The 19,088-nt window shown below is 34.2% G+C and overlaps 1 protein-coding gene across 1 annotated transcript in view; it reads right to left on the bottom strand.

Annotated features, from left to right (window-relative positions):
• The window catches only part of LOC129224719 (hydroxymethylglutaryl-CoA synthase 1-like), an 85,876-nt gene that overhangs the window by 8,991 nt on the left and 57,797 nt on the right, over positions 1-19,088 (bottom strand). The window contains exons 6-7 of the mRNA XM_054859265.1: positions 11,170-11,340; positions 4,520-4,752 (exon numbers count right to left, since the gene is read on the bottom strand). Of these exons, the coding sequence (XP_054715240.1) occupies positions 4,520-4,752; positions 11,170-11,340 (404 nt within the window). The remainder of the gene's footprint in view (positions 1-4,519; positions 4,753-11,169; positions 11,341-19,088) is intronic.

Here is a 19,088-nt window from a genome sequence, read left to right as displayed (position 1 = left end):
TGTTTTCCACATAATGATAAATGAAAATGGGGGGGAGGGTCAAGTTTTCCAGAGAAATTTCAAAATTTTATTTGTAATACTTGATTTTAGTTACTAATTTATAGTTTTGGAGGTCATTGCATTTTCTGGTATCCAACAAAGAGTGAGACAGAAAAATCAAAAGTTGAAGAAAAACTGAGCACACTGAAAGTGCTCAGGAAATGTTAGTCGTTGCAAAAAAAAAAAAGGCTTCTTACAAAAGAAAAAGGAAGTTCTTGAGTTTCAAAGTTTTTTTTTTTTTTTTTTTTTTTTTTTTTTTTTTTTTTTTTTTTAAATAATAATAAATAATCATGTTAAATTTCAAACAGGTGCAATGATACTCCAGAAAAAAGATATTTTGAGTGTTTGCCAACTACCTTCAGGTTTCAAGATTTCACAGTTTGATCATATCATTCAATTTGATTTCAGATTGACCAAAACGAAACTAACAAAATAACACAACATTAAACCTTGATTAAACCTGATTTGAATTAAACCTGCATTAACTGAAGCTTAGCTGATGGTTTATTTTTTACACTGCAGTAAGTACATGCAAAGTAAAGGAATTAAAAAAAAAAAACAAGTTAGTAGGAATTGAAAATTCAACAAATTTATTAGTGTTAGCATCCATAGAAATATTGCTTTATTTGATAAACACAGAAAAATAACCAATTCACATTTTCGACAGCTCAACAGAACAAATGGTAGAAAATTTCAACACAGACAAAGTCACAGATAAAGGTGCCTTGAAGTATGTCTAACAGCATCAAAGATTTTTCTCCACAAGCCTGCAGTGACTTCGTTGAAATCTCTACATAGTATAAAATGAAGTTTCCAAAAAGCGTCTGTGTGTTTAAACTCGCTAAACTCGAGAACTACCTGGCCGATTTCGCTGAAATTTTCACAGTTTGTTCCTTTAAGTCCTGAGAAGGTTTGCAGACCAGTTCGAAAACAATTCGATGAATAGTTCTTTTTTTATTCCAATTTAGGCCCAATTTTCACATAAATTCCCGAATAGGGGGGTTAAAAATTACTCGCAAATAGTAATATTATATATCATTGGAAAGGGAAGAATTTCCCGCGTTCTACGCAATTTCTTTCAATGCTCCAACTTAATTGCAACGGGAGTTTTTTACGTTTTTAGCTCGAACTTTTTTAGGCTTAGCTGAAATTTAGGCACTACTTTCTTCATTAAATCCATCAATAAAATGTGAAGGAATTGTCCCACAGTTTTCTTTTTGACATCATTGGAAAGAGCTGCTTTTTTAACTCCAGACCTAACTCGACCTAAGGTCGAAAGTTTAACCCTCTATCTGTATTAGAAAAAAGTTACAAGCGAATTAAATGAAGGTCAAAAATCTGTTCTCTATTCAAGTTTTAACCATTTTATTTTGCGTTTCCACGGTAACGCTTTTTGAATCCATTGTCTATTTCCATCTTTCTCATTTTCAATTCTTAAACTTATTTTATTTTGTGTTTCCATGGTTATGCCTTTCTCATTTTATTTTGATTTCTCAAAATTATTTTAGTATCTGTCGTCATTGTTTGGCGAGAAAATTTTGCATGATGGTTTTTTTTCTTTCATTTAATCCTGGTTATTGAAGATACTTCACTCGACACAATGGTTTTTTTCAAGGTAGACCGGGCAAAGCCGGGAAACGCAGCTAGTCATTAATAAAATAAATATGCACATTATAAAGGTGAAAAAGTTTAAAAGTCTGAAATTTTCTGTTAAAATCACTTTAATTTTAGAAACATTGTCAGCATGGAAATCATTAATATTTTCTATAAAAAGGGCATCTCACTAAGTAGCTTGACTAGAATAAAGGCACCAGTAACAGACAAAGGTCCAAGTAACAGACAGTCGTAAATTTGGATTTAAATAATAAGAATTTTAGGTGAGTAAAGCTGATGTTGCTGCGACCATGAATACGGTGCCACCATCCTAGTGTTGTCAGAATGAATTTCATGAGCCTGTTGGTATTTACAAGGCAGTGGTGAAAGGTAATGAACAGCCACCATGAGGTCTGCTGGTGTTTCATGTTCAATGAAACACCAGCAGACCTCATGGTGAATATACAGTGAAGCACCGTTTATACGTTTCTCTTTTATACGTTGTTATCAATTATACGTTTTTAAAATTGGTCCCAGCAAAGTCTAATACACAATAACCTATTATACGTTTTTTCGTTTATACGTTTTTTTTATACAGTCTCTTCAAAAACGTATAAACGGTGCTTCACTATATTGTTACAGGTCCCGGTGCAGCTTCAAATTTCTTGAAAGGACGACACAGTTCTTGATGAAAAATACAGGAAATTTATTTACACTATGTACAGGAAAGATCGTCAACAACTGCAAAATTATTCATCAGCAATTAAGCAATTATCACACAACACCATAAACTCAACGTTTACACACGTATATACTTCCAAATACGAAAACAACACAGCGAAATGCCTCGCAATAAACAGAGCTAATACACTCTCAGTGCAAATTCTCAATCGAGACCGACTTTTTATGCTGCGGGGGCTATTTATAAATCCTTGAAAAGTTTCCACAATGTTCCATTGAGAAGTTTCGATAACATTCTACAAATATCTCATACTTTCTTTTTATTCATTCACAAATTTTATCAATGAAAAAAAAAAGGAGGAACGTATACTTCAGTCGAATGTCAGGGGGTTGCATATTCATTACAAGAAACTATTTACAGGTTACGTTACTACAATAATTTTAGATGAAAGATAATGGAATAAACGACCAAATTTAGCTAGATTACGACAAATTAATCACAAAAATAATTACTATTAACAGAATTTGTAACAATATTAAGGCTTTAGTTCTAAAAATAAAGAACTTTTGCACATTTTGAAGAGAAAAGGGAAATTCTGTCCATGACTCATCCTTTCCTCATCCTATCTGTTGCTGGGCATGGTCAAAATGTTCAGTGTCTATTACTGGGGGGCCGGACCTTTATTCGAAATTGAGCAGATAAACACTTAACTCATTCAAAGGATCCAGAAGCAGCCAAACGCTAGACGAGATGTAGTTGCATGAGAGAAAAATAGTTTTAAAAGTCCAAATACATTAAAAGGCTCAGAAAACTGAGTTAATCTGAGAGCGATGTCTTAAGCATGTATGTTACTGGTGCCGTTACCAGGGTTGCCAGAATCAAGAACAGTAAATACGGGACAGGTTTCTAGGTGTGAAAAGGGGGAAGGGGATATTTTTGAGACGTCTATTCATGATAAATCTGAAAAATACCATGGCAACCAAGCATTAAACCTCACAAAGTGTTGCCTATCAAAGTATAAAAATCGTTTTCATTGCGTTTGACGACGCATGCGCAAAGATATATTTCGAACATGAGTCAAAGAGCAAAAAGAAGCAACCATTCGGTTCCTCATGGTCTGCCGCCCAAAACAAAAACATACAAACCAAATAAAGAGGAAAATAATTTTTGCGTTTGCTGCCACATAATTTTCTTATTGCTCATCATTTCACATTTCTTGTTTAGCTTTATTTTTCTTCCGTAAAATAATGTCTCGTTCTGTAAAATATTATTATCAGCTAGAATACGGGACTTTAACCGTCCCGTATGGAAGTTCCCGGGATGCAGGACACTTTTTCAAAATACGGGACTGTCCCTTGAAATCCGGGACGTCTGGCAACCCTGATTGTATTACCCTATATCAAAGAACTAACATGAAGGAAGATTAGTATTTATGGAATGGAACTAAACTAAGTAAGAAAGCATATACACATATGTGTATCTCCAAAGAAAAAAATTTATGAGTTGTATAACTTTTCTCTTCCTTATAACATGTAACTAAAATTTTTAAAAAACCTGACTGAGTCGCAAACGTAGAATCAAGAGGGACAATTGAAAATCAGTTTAAAAGCCTTATACTGCTAAAAATCAATTACAAGTATTTTATTTGTTTACAAATAGTAACTGGCAACAAATAAAAATTTTAAATCATTGTGTTTAATTTCCTTGTTGGCCAACAATGAATTTCCTTTCCAATCGTGCTCAGCCGTAGTTAAAATCTGCTTTTAAAAAATGTTATAATTCGAATTCTATGTAACATGGATATTCAAAACACATTCTATCAGATACAGAAAAAAATTACTTTTTATTTTGGTACTGAATTTTTGAATTTTTAAACATGTTTTCACTGCAAAAATTGCGAAAAACCTTTCAGAGGTTTTTAATTAAAATCTTGGTTAGTTAATGTCATCCGAAGACCCAACCTAGCTAAGAACACTCTCGATCAACTCTACTTTCAAACATTTTTTTTTTTTTTCAAAATTGGTTGCATCTGTTTAGGCACTAGAGTTCCAGAGACAGTTACACAGACATGTCAAACTTATAACCCCCCTTCCTTTGTGTGTCAGGGGTTAAAAATAAGATCAAATCAGCAAATATCAAACTCACAATTGAAAGAAGATAGGGGTTGTTAAACAAATAAAGTAACGATGATTTCAAAGAAATTACCTTGGTGATGGGTAACATTTCTGAGCTTCAATATTTCCGTGAAATTTTCCGGGCTCACTTTAATTCGATTGGTAAGTCTCGATTGAACATTCTGTAAACTCTCGTGTAAGTAGCGTAGCTCTGAACCTTTAGCAATATCTTCTGTGAAACGTAAGGAAAACAAAGTAGCTGCCAAACCAGACCCATACGAAAACATGCCAACACGAATTCCCAAAAGATCTTCAATTCTCTGACTAGAAAGAAGAAACACACACTAGAAACTTGTAACACAGGTGGTAAAATGTATGTACTAAACTGCATTTTCATATCATTACAACAGTTAAAAGCCTTTAAAAAGTTATTGGTTCTTCTGACCAGTAAGTATAAAGATGTACTCGTCCGCAAAGAATGAGACTAGTCCATTTCAAATTTAACATGAAATACATACAGTGGCTCCCAAAAGTGTTCGTACACTTACGATTTTCAATGAAATAAGCCATTATCTATTCGTTAAAATTAGTATTTTGGAATGGGTGTTTAATTTTAAGACCTATTATCTATTTTCAACAAAACTACATGAAAATTTTTAATAACCTAATAAAACTTGATTTTTAAGAAATCAATAATCAAAAAGTGCCAGAAACTTGATCTCACAAAAATCTTCGTACACTTTGAAAAAAATGTCAAAAAATTAGTAAATAATCTGACTTTTTACTAAGTTATTATTAAGTAAGAATATCATGCAGTATTAACAACAGCTTTTCAAAGTCTGGGAACAGATTTCATTGTTTTTTCTTTCTTTTTTGTGCAATTTCTGAGTAAGTGTTCAGTCTCACTTCGAGTCTTGCTGTTTCTAGTTCGCTTTTCGTTTCAATGATGTATTTTCGTAATCTAGCCACCAGATATATCCAAATATGTTCCATTAAGTTTAAATCTGGCGATTGAGGAGATATTTCTAAGCGTAAGGACAATTTTTGAGGTACCAAACGCAAACGAGTGCTTCTTATCTTGATAAAAAACAAAGTTGTTTCTGATTACCAAATTTTGGGCTAATAGTTTAAACTTGTTTTTTAAAATATTTAAATGAACAGCATGATTCATTATTTCATCAAAAAATTCCAAACTTCCAAGTTCTGATGTTGATATGCACCCTCACACAAGAACACCTTCACTGTACTGATTAACTGATCCAACTAAGTTCTTAAGATTAAATTCCTCATTTTTTCTTCCATTTACAATTATACAACAATTTGACCCAAAATGTTGAATGTATTTTCATCTATTCATATCTATTCTATCGAGATCCCATTTAACCCAGGTAATCAGAGAACTTGGCGAACAATTTTAGAAGAAAATCAAACGTAAAATGTTTCATTCAATTCTGCAGAAACTTTTTCAGCACTCAAATGTTGTATTTTTCATAATTTTTTAACCTGTAAATGTCCGATCATGCTTTGTTAACTTCGCTGGTTGACCTTTTCTTACCTTGTTTTCGACCTGATTCTTGTCTTTAAAGCATTTTATCAAGCACTTCACTATAGAATGGTATAAATTAACTAATTTAGAGACATTTCAAACCAATTTACGGCTACTGCGAGGGGAAAAAAATCAAGTTTCGAATCGCGTTTTGGTTTTTACTCATACCAGCCATTTTAAAATAATGAACAGAATATTAGGGAATAAATAAACAAAAAATTAAAGCGTAATGACTTTACAGTATCATTACAATGCAAAAATAATAAAAAAAAACGACACATGATAGTTTTAATCATGAATTTATTCCAAAATATTTCAGAGTACGATGACTTTTGTGGCGCATTTTTTCCATCTCTTCGTTTTTTGACAAATTTCAAAAATAAAATCTGGCAATATTTTGAAAAAAACTACTGGGTTTTATTCATAATGGCATAGGAATGGTGCAAAAAAAAATTGGACTTCATATTTGAATTCAGTTTTGTGCTATTTTGGTTTTACTAAAAAATTTCAAGGTGTACGAACACTTTTGGGAGCCACTGTATGTCTACCTAAGCACAAAAGTATTTGACACCTTACTTATTTTTCATAAAAGCAGCAAAATTTATCGACTAATAACTTTTATTTAGTATTTAAAACATCAAACTCCTCACATCTAAAACAAATTGTACATAAAATATCGATAGTAAAATATCGTACATAAAATGCACTGCAATTGTATGTAAAAAAAGATAATGATTAAGGTAGGTAAAAATTATGAAATTACTTGATTGGCTGGGAACGGTCACCAGTCCTGCGGACAAATGAGTTTCATTTTGTGGTGGTCCGAATCAGATTCCAGTAGGCTCGAACCAACTGACGATGATTTTGAATGCTGCATTACACATTAATATCCTATGGTCAAAAGACTTTGGAGAAACACTTTTCTATTGAAATGTTACACTGTTTGGTCAGGCATCGTTTCCTCTCGCACATTAGTCACATGGCTTACTTTGCTTGAAGTGTTTATTTCTTCCTTTTTGCTTCTTAGGAATTTTAATAAATAAACTTATTTGTGCACAACAGTAAATATATCAAACTCTTTATCACTTTTTATTTAAAAAAAAAAGACTTAATTACATAATTGCCTAAAAATAAATTATATTCCCCGCCAACGATGGCCGAGAAAAACCAACATTCACATTCCATCAAAATATTTCAACAGTCCTTTCTCGTTTCTTTCACCATTACCATTACTAAAAGACAACTGATAGTGCAGATGATTTTAAAAAAAAATTAAATAATGCAAATAAGCAGAAACATTGCAGATGATAGTAGATAAGTCAACGATACATAGACATCAAATTTAAAATACAGGAGACGATAAATTAAAATAGCAGTAACAGTACAGTTACAATATTACTTAGCAAGATTTTTGTTCCTCCAACTAATGGGTAGTTGGAGTTTACAAAACTGGACTTCACTTATCAATGATATACGAGGTGCGGCTAGAAAAAAATCGAACTAGCACAGGTGAAACAATAAAACGAATGCAATAACGCTGAAAGTCGCCTGGCCTGTCACGTGACTCTTGCTCCGCCTACTGCTCGAGTTTCATCTGCCTCCTGCACTCAGTCTGCCCGTGGCGTCTGTTCTAAGTAGTTGACGTTTTGTCTGTGCGTCGGAAAAATGTTGAGTGTACAGAAAGAACAGCGTGTTAACATCAAATTTCTTTTCAAACTTGGAAAATCTGCAAGTGAAACGTTTGTAATGTTGCAACAAGTTTACGGCGATGATTGTTTATCGCGAACACAAGTGTTTGAGTGGTTTAAACGATTTAAAGATGGCCGCGAAGACACGAGTGATGACACTCGCGCTGGCAGACCATTGTCAGAAAAAACTGATGCCAACATTGAAAAAATCGGTAAACTTGTTCGAGAAGATCGCCGTTTAACAACCAGAGCAATGTCTGAGTTGACAGGAATTGACAAGGAAAGTGTTAGGCAGATTCTTCATGAAAGTTTGAATCACATGAAATGCCCCAGCTCACAATGCGTTGTCAGTGAAGACTTTTTAGCCAATCACAACATTCCCACCTTAGACCATCCACCCTACTCCCCTGATTTGGCCCCCTGTGGTTTTTTTCTTTTCCCTAAAGTCAAGTCAGCTTTGAAAGGAACTAGATTTGAGAGTGTTGAAGCAGTAAAAGAAAAAGCGACGGAAGTAATGTATGGACTTACCGAAAATGATCTGCAGCATTGCTATGAACAGTGGAAAATTCGTATGGAGCGGTGTATAGACCGAGGAGGAGAGTACATTGAAGGAGATAACATCAAATTGTAAATAATGGAAAATAGAAATTTTTTATAGCATCAGTTCGGTTTTTTTCTAGCCACACCTCGTATTATTAGAAAAGTTTTTAAATGTAAACAATTTCCAATACTTTCGAGGGAAGTGAATCGAAGTTGCGTGGAAGAATACAAGTTCATCAGAGACTGATGCAAATGGCATTGTAAGCGAGATGTCGATTTCTTTTTATTAATTTTAAAGCATTTAATTCTAGATTTTCGAATAACTTGCCATAACTTTAATAAAAACGTTGCGGTAGCTCTCTTCTACATAGCACTCTATGGTCGTTTTCTTTTTAAATTGAAAAGTTGAGCAACACAATTAAAATTTAACAAAAATTATACTTTTGGGGGCTTTGAATATTTGTTTTAATGATTAGAAAAAAATAGCACTTGAGAGTTTACTGCAGCTATCCAAGGCATGTTAACCCCTTGAGGACCGGAAAACGAAGTGCAGCTACGAGACCGAACGTTCCGAAATGGAACGCCGCCATCGGCCCGAGCATTTACAGCAGTTAAGCCTAACTGAACAAAAATATTCATATAAAATCAGCATCTCAAAATAATGACTTGAAATTTTAAATTTGCTGTAACAATGTACTACTGATTACTAATTATTAATATAAAGACGATTACATTATTAGAAGGGAGTGAAATAAGTAGAATACTAAAACTTTAACTATGTGCACAAAGTTAAATGATATGTGCACAAAAACAAAGTTAGAGTTAGACGTTGTGAGTGTGCAATGAAAGAAAAAGAAATGTAGCAAAAAAATATGTTCCTTGTGTAATTTTAATTAAAACAACTTAGGTCAACGAATTTAAACTAGTTAAATTCCCACACGACAAGTCTCAAAACTACTTCATAATTCACTCGAAAACACTCCCTTTCTTTCACTTCGCTAACCATTTTTATTGCAGTTTTCTAATCTCCAAATGAAAAAGAATAAATAAAGAAGAACAATATTAGAAAGGATTCAAAAATAATCATAAACTTCAGTGCACTTGAAATCATTCCTGCACTCTCATGGAATGGGGAATCCCAAAAGTCTGGAACACATAGGCAAAAATATTTTAACCTTCCTCCCTCCCCCATAATTTATTAAGCTAGCTGTATATCTCTTTCAACCACTCGTAACAAAAAAAGAGAAGCAAAGATATAAACAAGAGCAATTGAGACCTCATAAATCATATGCACAGAGCAGTGATTCACTGTTGTTTACATTGAAAAAATATATCCCATTGAGAGGCCCAAATAAGAAACTAAAGCCTGTACATGAAGGTCAAATACCATGTGACTCGAATATGATCAAAGTTATAGCCATTTAGCGCCATCTATTATCGTTTAAATATTCCATTCAATCGTTCCATTTCGAGAAAGCATATATGTGACGCTGGGACGTCAGCGTCGATCAGAGCGCGTAGCAGGGAAGTGACGCTGGGCTGATAAGAGAGGAATCGTTGCGTAGCGTCCGTGTGACGCTGGGTGCGAACGGGTTAAAAACACCTTGCTTTCAAAATGGTGTTTTTATTCATCCATTTATATTGTTAACGATCATATGTAGATACAGTGGATCAGTTAATCGGACCAGCTGCTTATTCGGACCAAATCTTAAAAAACTGAAACAAATCTCATTACACAAGCCTAATATTGTTCGATTATTGGAACCAAAAATTCGTTTACTCGGCCAGGAACATGAATACAGATTGAAAAAAAAAATTTAAATCGCCATCTTGAAGCAAGTTTCTAGTGGTTCAACAAACTTAATAGTTAGTGCAATAAAAATTAATAATGGTTCCTTGTAACTTTCAATTAAACACAGCAATAATTACAGGAAGAAAAAGTTAATGAAACTGCCATTGCATGGCGGCACTGTTCGAGCAATGATCAAAATTTCAGTGAAATTTCAAATTTTTCAGTTCAGTAAACACGTTCAAAAAATATGTAAATCTTTTCAAAAAAAATTTTTTTTTTTTTTTATAAAATACGTATTTTACATTCAATTGTTTTTTTTTTTTTTTTTTTTGACCAATTAATACTTTTTAGCACTTATTTTTTCACTATCGCATTCTTAGTTACTTCTGGTTATTGAACTGAATTGTTACTGACTCGAAGGAATAACTAAAACTGTATCAGTCTGAACACGCTGTTGAATAATTGTAAAAGAATTATTCGCTTTATTTTAATTCATTTTGTAATGGAAAATTTTTGTAAACAGCAATTTTTCTTCTTGGTGTGCTCACCATCAGTGGCGCAGCAAAGGCGGGGTTGAACCCCCTCCCCCTCCCAGGCATTGATTTTAACATGGTTGCGTATTCTAATACGGTAGTTTAAACATATGATAGGACTGTTTTGATTTTTAAAAAACTAGCCAGGTGTTTTTGGTCAAAAAAAAAAAAAAAAAAATCCCAGAAGGTGTTTTTGGCCAAAAAAAAAACAACCCCAGAAGGTATTTTTGATCAAAAACCTGCTTCACTGGGTATTATGGATCAAAAAAACTCTTCCAGAAGGTATTTTTGATCAAAACACCCTCTCTCCAGAAGATTTTTCTGGCTGCGGTAGTGCTCACCATACATATGATTATCACAGTAATAATAAGGGCATTTAAATGTTTTGTATATAGCTTGTTGGGTCAAGCTGCACAGGTCTTGTTCGCTTAATTGGACCAGCCGGTTACTAGGACCAAAATGGTCCCGTCCTAATGTGGCCCTATTAACCGGAATTGACAGTATAATCGTTAGCTACATTTTGTTACATAACATTGCTTACTTGGTTCATAATTATACATTTTGCACCAAAAGCATTACAACCAACATTAATATTACATTTTGAACAAAAAGTTCTAGTAAATTTGTAAAAATTATCAATACCTGGCAATATAAGAAACAAGACAAGCATATAACGAAGGAGTGTACATATTCCCAACTTCTTTTGCTATAAGTAAGCTAGGTTTTGTCTTCTTTTCAAACATAGCTTTGCTGTGGTCGACAAAAGCCTTTTCTACGTCTTTGTTGAAATAAGTGTCTTCCAGATTTAAGTCTCTGAAAACAAAAGAGTTGGAAGTTATTTTGTAGATAAGTTAGAAGCATTGTTACACTTTCATATGAGATGTTTAGTACCAAATCCTATTCAATGCACTTTTTTAAATATTACATAAGGAGACAAAAAAAAACATTCACTGATTGAACTGTCTTAAATAAATCTGGTTTTTGGCCTCAGATTTTGACCTGAATGATCTGGATTCATTATAAATTCCTTTGTACTGGACAGTACTCAGCAAGAAGTACGAAGTTCCGAGGAAGGAAAAAGCTTTTGAAACTTCATGAACTGATTTGGTTTGGATACTAAACACTTAATTCGACTAACAACCATTATAAGAAGCTATTGTAAAGATTGTATGTGATTAAAGCCATAATAAACCAAATAAAGGGTTAATGTTGAGGTTTTTTTTTTTTTTTTTTTTTTGTGTTTTTTTTATGTTCATATCAATCCGTTTAGGCAACTAACACATTTAAAACTATTTTAAGTACAACACTAACTTTTCAAAATATTTTAGCCATAATCATAAAATTTACTAAAAAATTAATTTGCAGTAAAAAAAATTTGCATGAAAACACATTAACTGTTAGTCACTTGATGTTGTGTTGGTAGTTAAACAATACTACTTGGGAGACTGAAGTCTAATTTGCATAATATAGCAAATAGAAATGAAAGCAGAAGGGATCAGCTACTGTGAAAGCGCGGCCTACATAAGGGCGAAGCTTGGCCAGGACTGATAGAGGGCAACATTTACCATCATCTCAACAATTTAACCCTAGCGTCAATGACCAATCTTTTCCCTTATTCTCAATAACCAGGTATTCAGGTACACATTTTGAATTTTGAAGATTTAGACCAGAAAAATAATTTTCTTTTCTTACACCTCTTCTATTTAATTGGAACTTTTTCTTCCACCCTCATCTTGGGAAACGTGTGTATCCTGTTTTTACCAAAAAACGAAACGGTTTTTTGTTTTTCCAGCATTTTATGTTTTCGTTTCGCGCTAAATGGTCTGTTAGAAAAAAATGCACTTCTCCAGTTTTTTGCTATACTGGATGTACTATAAGGTTTTACGCTTTGGTATTTCATAGTATATGGAATTTCAAAGTATTTTATTTATTTATACTAGTGATGTTCAACTTACAGCCCGCGGACCATATGAGGCCCACGAAGTGTTAGAAATAGAATTTCTACAAATATCTCTACACTTACTTTTGCCCAGGTAACTGAACTTCAAGATAATCAACCGAAGCCTGTTCGGACCAACGATCCGAGTGAATCGGAAGAGAGTGATCGGATCGGAAGGGTGACGTAACAGACTCCCGCCATTGGCTTAGCAGGGAGGCGTCTCTGCCACTTGGTGCATCCTCATTGGTTGCGTGGACGTGAGGGCATCGATGTGAATAATGATGAGGACAGACTATTTAATAGCGATCGGAGCTGAGATTGGCTCTCTTTTTTTTAAGACTCGTTCGGTGATGTCTGTCCTGTAAAAGGTAGCTAGGGTAGAGCTCGTATTGTTCGGCGGATTGCCGACTGTGCTTGGCTGATCGTAGTAATAGATTAGCGAGCCGTATTAGGATGAGCTTAACTTGCTAGTCATATTTAATTAATCTTTTTTACCTTTGGCTTCAGTTATGTTTATACAATTATATTTACATTTTTTCACTTGTTAATAAATTCTAGTTATTTTTTAAAGAAGTCTCTTCATCAGTTATTCACAGAAAGTAGATGAAATGTTAGTTCTTTCACTAACTCTGCAAGAAGTATTACAGTTAACAGGTGGTATCATTCATCAATGGTATCAAGATGGTTATGGGCGATTCCTGCCATAACTGACATTTCACGCGCAAATTTTTTTTCAAAAACCTTGCTTTCTGTGAGAAATTGAGACTGTTGGTGAAGGAGGGGCCGAAGATTTTTGGAATTATATTTTTAGAGAATGGCGTGCTCTAGCATAATGATAGAAAAATTGAAGGATGACAACTACTCTTCTTGGTGCAGTGATATGAAGTTTGTTCTCATCGACCGGAATCTATGGAATATCGTCACTGGAAAAGAGACCAAGCCCGAAATTAGCACGGATAGAGGGGTTACCGCGAAAGACGTCGCAAATTTCGAAGCTAGGAGACAATCTGCTGTTGCCGTGATATAACTACACGTCGGAGATGAATTCAGGAAAATTATTGAGAATACCGAAGATCCCCACGAAGCGTGGAACCAATTGAGGGAAAACTACTTTCCAGACAACAGAAGTATCAAGATGAAGCTCTTTTCGGAGTTAACCTCATCTAGAATGGAAGAAAACGAGAAAATCAACGTATTCGCAGCCAGATTGAGGAGAATTTACGATCGTATGAAGGAGTTCAAGACCCCATTTTCGGAGGAATTTCTGTCATTCCAACTGCTCCGGTACCTCCCATCCTGTTTCGACGGAATTGTCCAGAGTATACTGCGGAGAAGTGATGAAGATTTCATTTTTTCAAAGATTGTGTCCGACCTGGTAGCTGAGGAAAATCGTCTATCTTTGAGAAATGATGATTTTGACATTCAAGCCAAGACAACTTTCGCAGTGAACAAGGACTACAACAAAAGCGTAACGTGTTTCCGTTGTCGAAAGACTGGTCATATCAAGAGGTATTGTCCTGAAGCAAAGAGTCGTCCCTTAAGTCCAAGGAGAGGTCGTTCGAGATGGAAAAGGCGCGGTTCTCAACGGCGAAGTGATGACCACCACCGTTCTCCATCGGCTGATTTTTGTGAGTATGAAGATTTCTTTTTAAGTGAGGCAAACTGTCTAATGGATAGATCCAGTTCATATATCTTTGATTGTGCCGCCACCCACCACTTCTCAAAGGACAGAGACATTTTTCATAACTTTGTAGAATTAAGTAACAAAGAAATGGCTGTAGCCATTGAAGGTAAAACATTCCCGATTGAGGGAAAGGGGGATATTTATTTAAGATTTGGTAAAAGAAAAATTGTTTTAAAAGATGTACTTTACTCCTCCAAATTGAGACGAAATTTAATTTCGGGATCTAAATTTGATAAAGGTGGGGCAAAATTTGAAGCTAAAAATGGTATTTTGACGGTATCAGACCAGAAAGGTGTTATTTTTAAAGCCTTTTTAAATAATGGTATATATTATGTAAAACCCCAAAATGTTGATAAATGTTTTCAACATTCAAAGTCTAGTCATGATAACGTAAATTTGAAGGATAAACAAAACTCTAGTCATTTTTCTCGTAATATCGTTAATGTTGAATCTTCAAATGTTGAATCCTTAGAAATTTGGCATAAAAGATTAGCCCACGTAAATGCTGATTGTATAAAGAAAACCAGCAACTTAGAAAGTGTACGGGGTTTGCCGAAATTCAAAGGGGGGAAATTTAATTGTGAAGATTGTAAATTGGGAAAATTTAAGAGGGTATCCTTCAAACCCATTAATAAAGTTAAATCTGAAAAACCTCTTGATTTAATTTATTCTGATGTTTGGGGACCATATCCCGTAAAAGGAAGAAATGGGGAGAGATACTTCGTGTCAGTCATTGATGACTATTCCAAACGAGTTTCGCTGTATCCGATCAGAGAAAAGAGGCAAGTAACTGGTATCCTTATTCAGCATATCAGGAGGGCTGAAAGATTTTTAGGAAGTAAAGTGAAAGCTATAAGAACTGATAACGGAGGGGAATATGTCAATAATGAATTTCAACAGTTTTGTAAGAATTCTGGTATTTCTCACGAATTAACAAACTCTTTTTGTCCAGAACAGAACGGTGTCAGTGAAGTATTTAACAGGGTAGTTGCTAATGGGGCCACTGTATTGCTTGAGGAAAGCGGTCTAGATAAAAAGTTTTGGCCAGATGCAATGCTGCACTTCGTTTACACCTGGAACAGAGTTTGCCATTCGGGTCAAAGAAAAACACCATTTGAGCTTTATGGGGGAAATATTCCTTCAGTAAAACACCTTAAACCATTCGGAATCGTGTCTTACGTCGGAGTTCCGAAGCAGAAACGTAATAAACTAGACTTAAAAGCTAGAAAAGGTGTTCTCATCGGATATGCCTTTAAGACGAAGGGTTATCGTGTTTATTTCCCAGAAACTGATAAGGTTGTAGAAAGCATTAATATTTCCTTTAATGAGAATTTATTCTATAAAAATGAATTTAAAAGTAATCGCAGTGGAGCGGTGATGGGCCATTGTCATTTTGACGATAAATCTAATTTTTCTTCAGACGATGAAAGTTCCGTGTACGAAGATGCGAGCCAATCCCAGAACGTAGAAAATTCTACGGGTTCAGATCGCGAAATCGACACTACGTCGGAAGATGAAAGTTCCATTGATGAAGAAGTTAGACCCCTAAAAGAAACAACTTGGTTTAGAAAAATAGCACCGCGGAAAGATGGATCGCGAACGGATGTGTATTATTACGAAAAAAATAGTTCGAAACGGTTAAGATCTATTCATGATATCAGAAAGTATTGTAACAGAAATGCTATAGTTTTTGAACCGCATATTTTTAATTTCCAAGGTAAAAATACGTATGAAGGGGAAGTTAATGGTCAATCCACGAGCGCGAATTTTTCTCAATTATGACTAGATGAAGAAGAGATAATTATTCCCAATACTTACAAACAATTTTTAAAGTCAAAACAGAGGGAAAACTGGGAAAATTCCATGAAGGAAGAAATGAAAGTTTTTCGGGAAAGAAAGGTATGGACTTTGACACCACTTCCAGAAAACGCGAATGTAATAGGATGTAGATGGGTATATACTGTTAAACGAAACGAACAGGGCCAAATCGTAAGGTGGAAATCAAGGTTGTGTGCACAAGGTCACAAACAAGTTCAATTTGATTCGTACGATTTAACATTCAGCCCAGTTGTATCATTTAGTGTAATCCGTTTCTTTTTCGCATTTCTTGTAATTTTTCAAAAGTGGGAAAATGTCCAGTGTGATGTAAAATGTGCATACCTTTATGCTCCTTAAAAAGAAGATGTGTTTATGCAACAACCTCCCGGTTTTGTTGAAAAAGGGAAGGAAAACTATGTGTGTAAACTTCAAAAGGCAATTTACGGACTTCATCAAAGTGGTCGAAATTGGTATTATGAAATCGACAGCGTTTTAGCAAATATAGGTTTTAACAAATTTCAAAGGTGTAATTGTGTTTATATTTTTCAATCCAAAGTAATACTTTTATTATATGTTGATGATATTGTGTTATTCGGGAAAAATAGTAAAAATATTGAATTTGTTTTAAACTTGTTGAATAAACATTTTGACCTTAAAAATTTGGGAAAAACCAAGACACTACTTGGTGTAATTTTTGAAGAATATGAAAATGAAATTAAAATGCATCAAACAAATTATATTACAGAAATTTGTGACCGTTTTAGGCATTTTAACTTTCCAATTTCTTCATTACCTATAAGTAAAGGTATAGTTTATTCCAATTCAAATTGTCCTCAATCAGAAAGTGAAAAACTTGAAATGTCTAAAATTCCTTATAGAAATTTGTTAGGTTGTCTCGCATTTATTGCAAACCGGACCAGACCGGATATTTGCTACGCCGTAAACATATTCAGCCAATTTCAGTCAAATCCTGGAATGTTTCATTGGGGAGGATTACTTAAATTATTAGGTTACGTGTCTCACACTAAAGATTTCAAACTCAGTCTAAAATGTAACAAATTACAAATCGTGGGATTTAGCGATGCTGATTTCGCCAGTAACAAAGATGACAGAACTTCCTTGGGGGGACAAATAATTTCACTTGATAATGCTCCGATTTCTTGGCGTACGTTCAAAGAAAAAAGCATATGCTTGTCAACCATGGAATCAGAATTCGTTGCACTTACGGAAGCAGCAAAAGAATTGCTATGGTTTGACAGAATTTTAGATGAGTGCATTAATTTTGGAATTACCAATAGCCAGAAAGTAAAATCAATATTGTATGCGGATAATCAGGCCACGATAGATTTCTGTAAATCCCCAATTGAAAATTATAGAACGAAGCACATCGATGTTAAATTATTTTTTGTGAGGGACTTAATTTATCAAGAAATTTTCTGCATTAATTTTGTAAGAAGTAAAGAAAACCAAGCTGACGTATTTACAAAACCACTTTCTGGAACTGAACTTGTAAAATTTTGTGAAACAGTTTTTCATTAATCACTTTTGCTAACGATGAATATTCAATTTTAAAGATGTAATTTCGACATTGTATCAGGAAATTTTATGTATTTGGAAATACTTTTCTGTATTGTGTAATTTTCTCAAAAATGAAATATTCGCGAAATTTTATTATACAATCGAATTTAAATGAGAAATTTTAGGGTGTTGAATTTTCATGTTAGAATTTTTTTTGCAAATTACAGCTCTAATATACACTGTAGTAATTAGCTAAAAATTTAATATGTACACTTTTTTTGCATACTTTATTACGAATGTGTTTATACTTGTGTCTTTGCAAATGTTTTTTTTCTTCTCGAGTTTTAGATTAAAGTCTGGATTGTAATTTGCGATTGGATGCATGTATTTTCGTCCTGATGGAATGTGTTATATCGCCGAACGATGTTTTGTATTATGCTTAATTATTGTTATATTTTCACTTTTCTATGAAGTTATAGAATGGATTTGTGAAACTAGAAGCCAAAGATGTTTTTTTTTGAAAAAAAATTTTATTAGATGTTTCTTGTAAGATGTAGAGAGGAGGGGCATTGTTAGAAATAGAATTTCTACAAATATCTCTACACTTACTTTTGCCCAGGTAACTGAACTTCAAGATAATCAACCGAAGCCTGTTCGGACCAACGATCCGAGTGAATCGGAAGAGAGTGATCGGATCGGAAGGGTGACGTAACAGACTCCCGCCATTGGCTTAGCAGGGAGGCGTCTCTGCCACTTGGTGCATCCTCATTGGTTGCGTGGACGTGAGGGCATCGATGTGAATAATGATGAGGACAGACTATTTAATAGCGATCGGAGCTGAGATTGGCTCTCTTTTTTTTAAGACTCGTTCGGTGATGTCTGTCCTGTAAAAGGTAGCTAGGGTAGAGCTCGTATTGTTCGGCGGATTGCCGACTGTGCTTGGCTGATCGTAGTAATAGATTAGCGAGCCGTATTAGGATGAGCTTAACTTGCTAGTCATATTTAATTAATCTTTTTTACCTTTGGCTTCAGTTATGTTTATACAATTATATTTACATTTTTTCACTTGTTAATAAATTCTAGTTATTTTTTAAAGAAGTCTCTTCATCAGTTATTCACAGAAAGTAGATGAAATGTTAGTTCTTTCACTAACTCTGCAAGAAGTATTACAGTTAACAGGTGGTATCATTCATCAATGGTATCACGAAGCTCATACATGTGGCCCGTTGCATCTAAAAATATTATCTGTCATTTTTATCATCACTATCATTTGCTCAACCTTTGTTGTCATGGCATCTGACATTCCTTGATATACTCAAAAAAAGAGACAGGGCATATATTCCAACTGAAATAGTGTCTACATCTCGAGAGACAAAAAGTTCCTAATTTGGTATCACTGACAATGTAACAATATGTTCGTACAACAGCAAAAAGAAAAAAAAGCCATGATATTGTTTTCCACTTGACATCATAACAAAAGCAACTCTGGAGCAACCAAAAGTCACAACTATTTTGTTTTATAACAAAAGAAAATCTGGTGTTGACACGATTGATCAAATGCTTCGATAATTTCGAAGCATTTGATCGAATGGTGATAAACAA

This window comes from Uloborus diversus, chromosome 6, assembly GCF_026930045.1.
Source record: "Uloborus diversus isolate 005 chromosome 6, Udiv.v.3.1, whole genome shotgun sequence".
NCBI lineage: Eukaryota > Metazoa > Arthropoda > Arachnida > Araneae > Uloboridae > Uloborus > Uloborus diversus.
The sequence above is the reverse complement of the archived record's forward strand: the minus strand, read 5'-3'. Positions and strand labels throughout refer to the sequence as shown.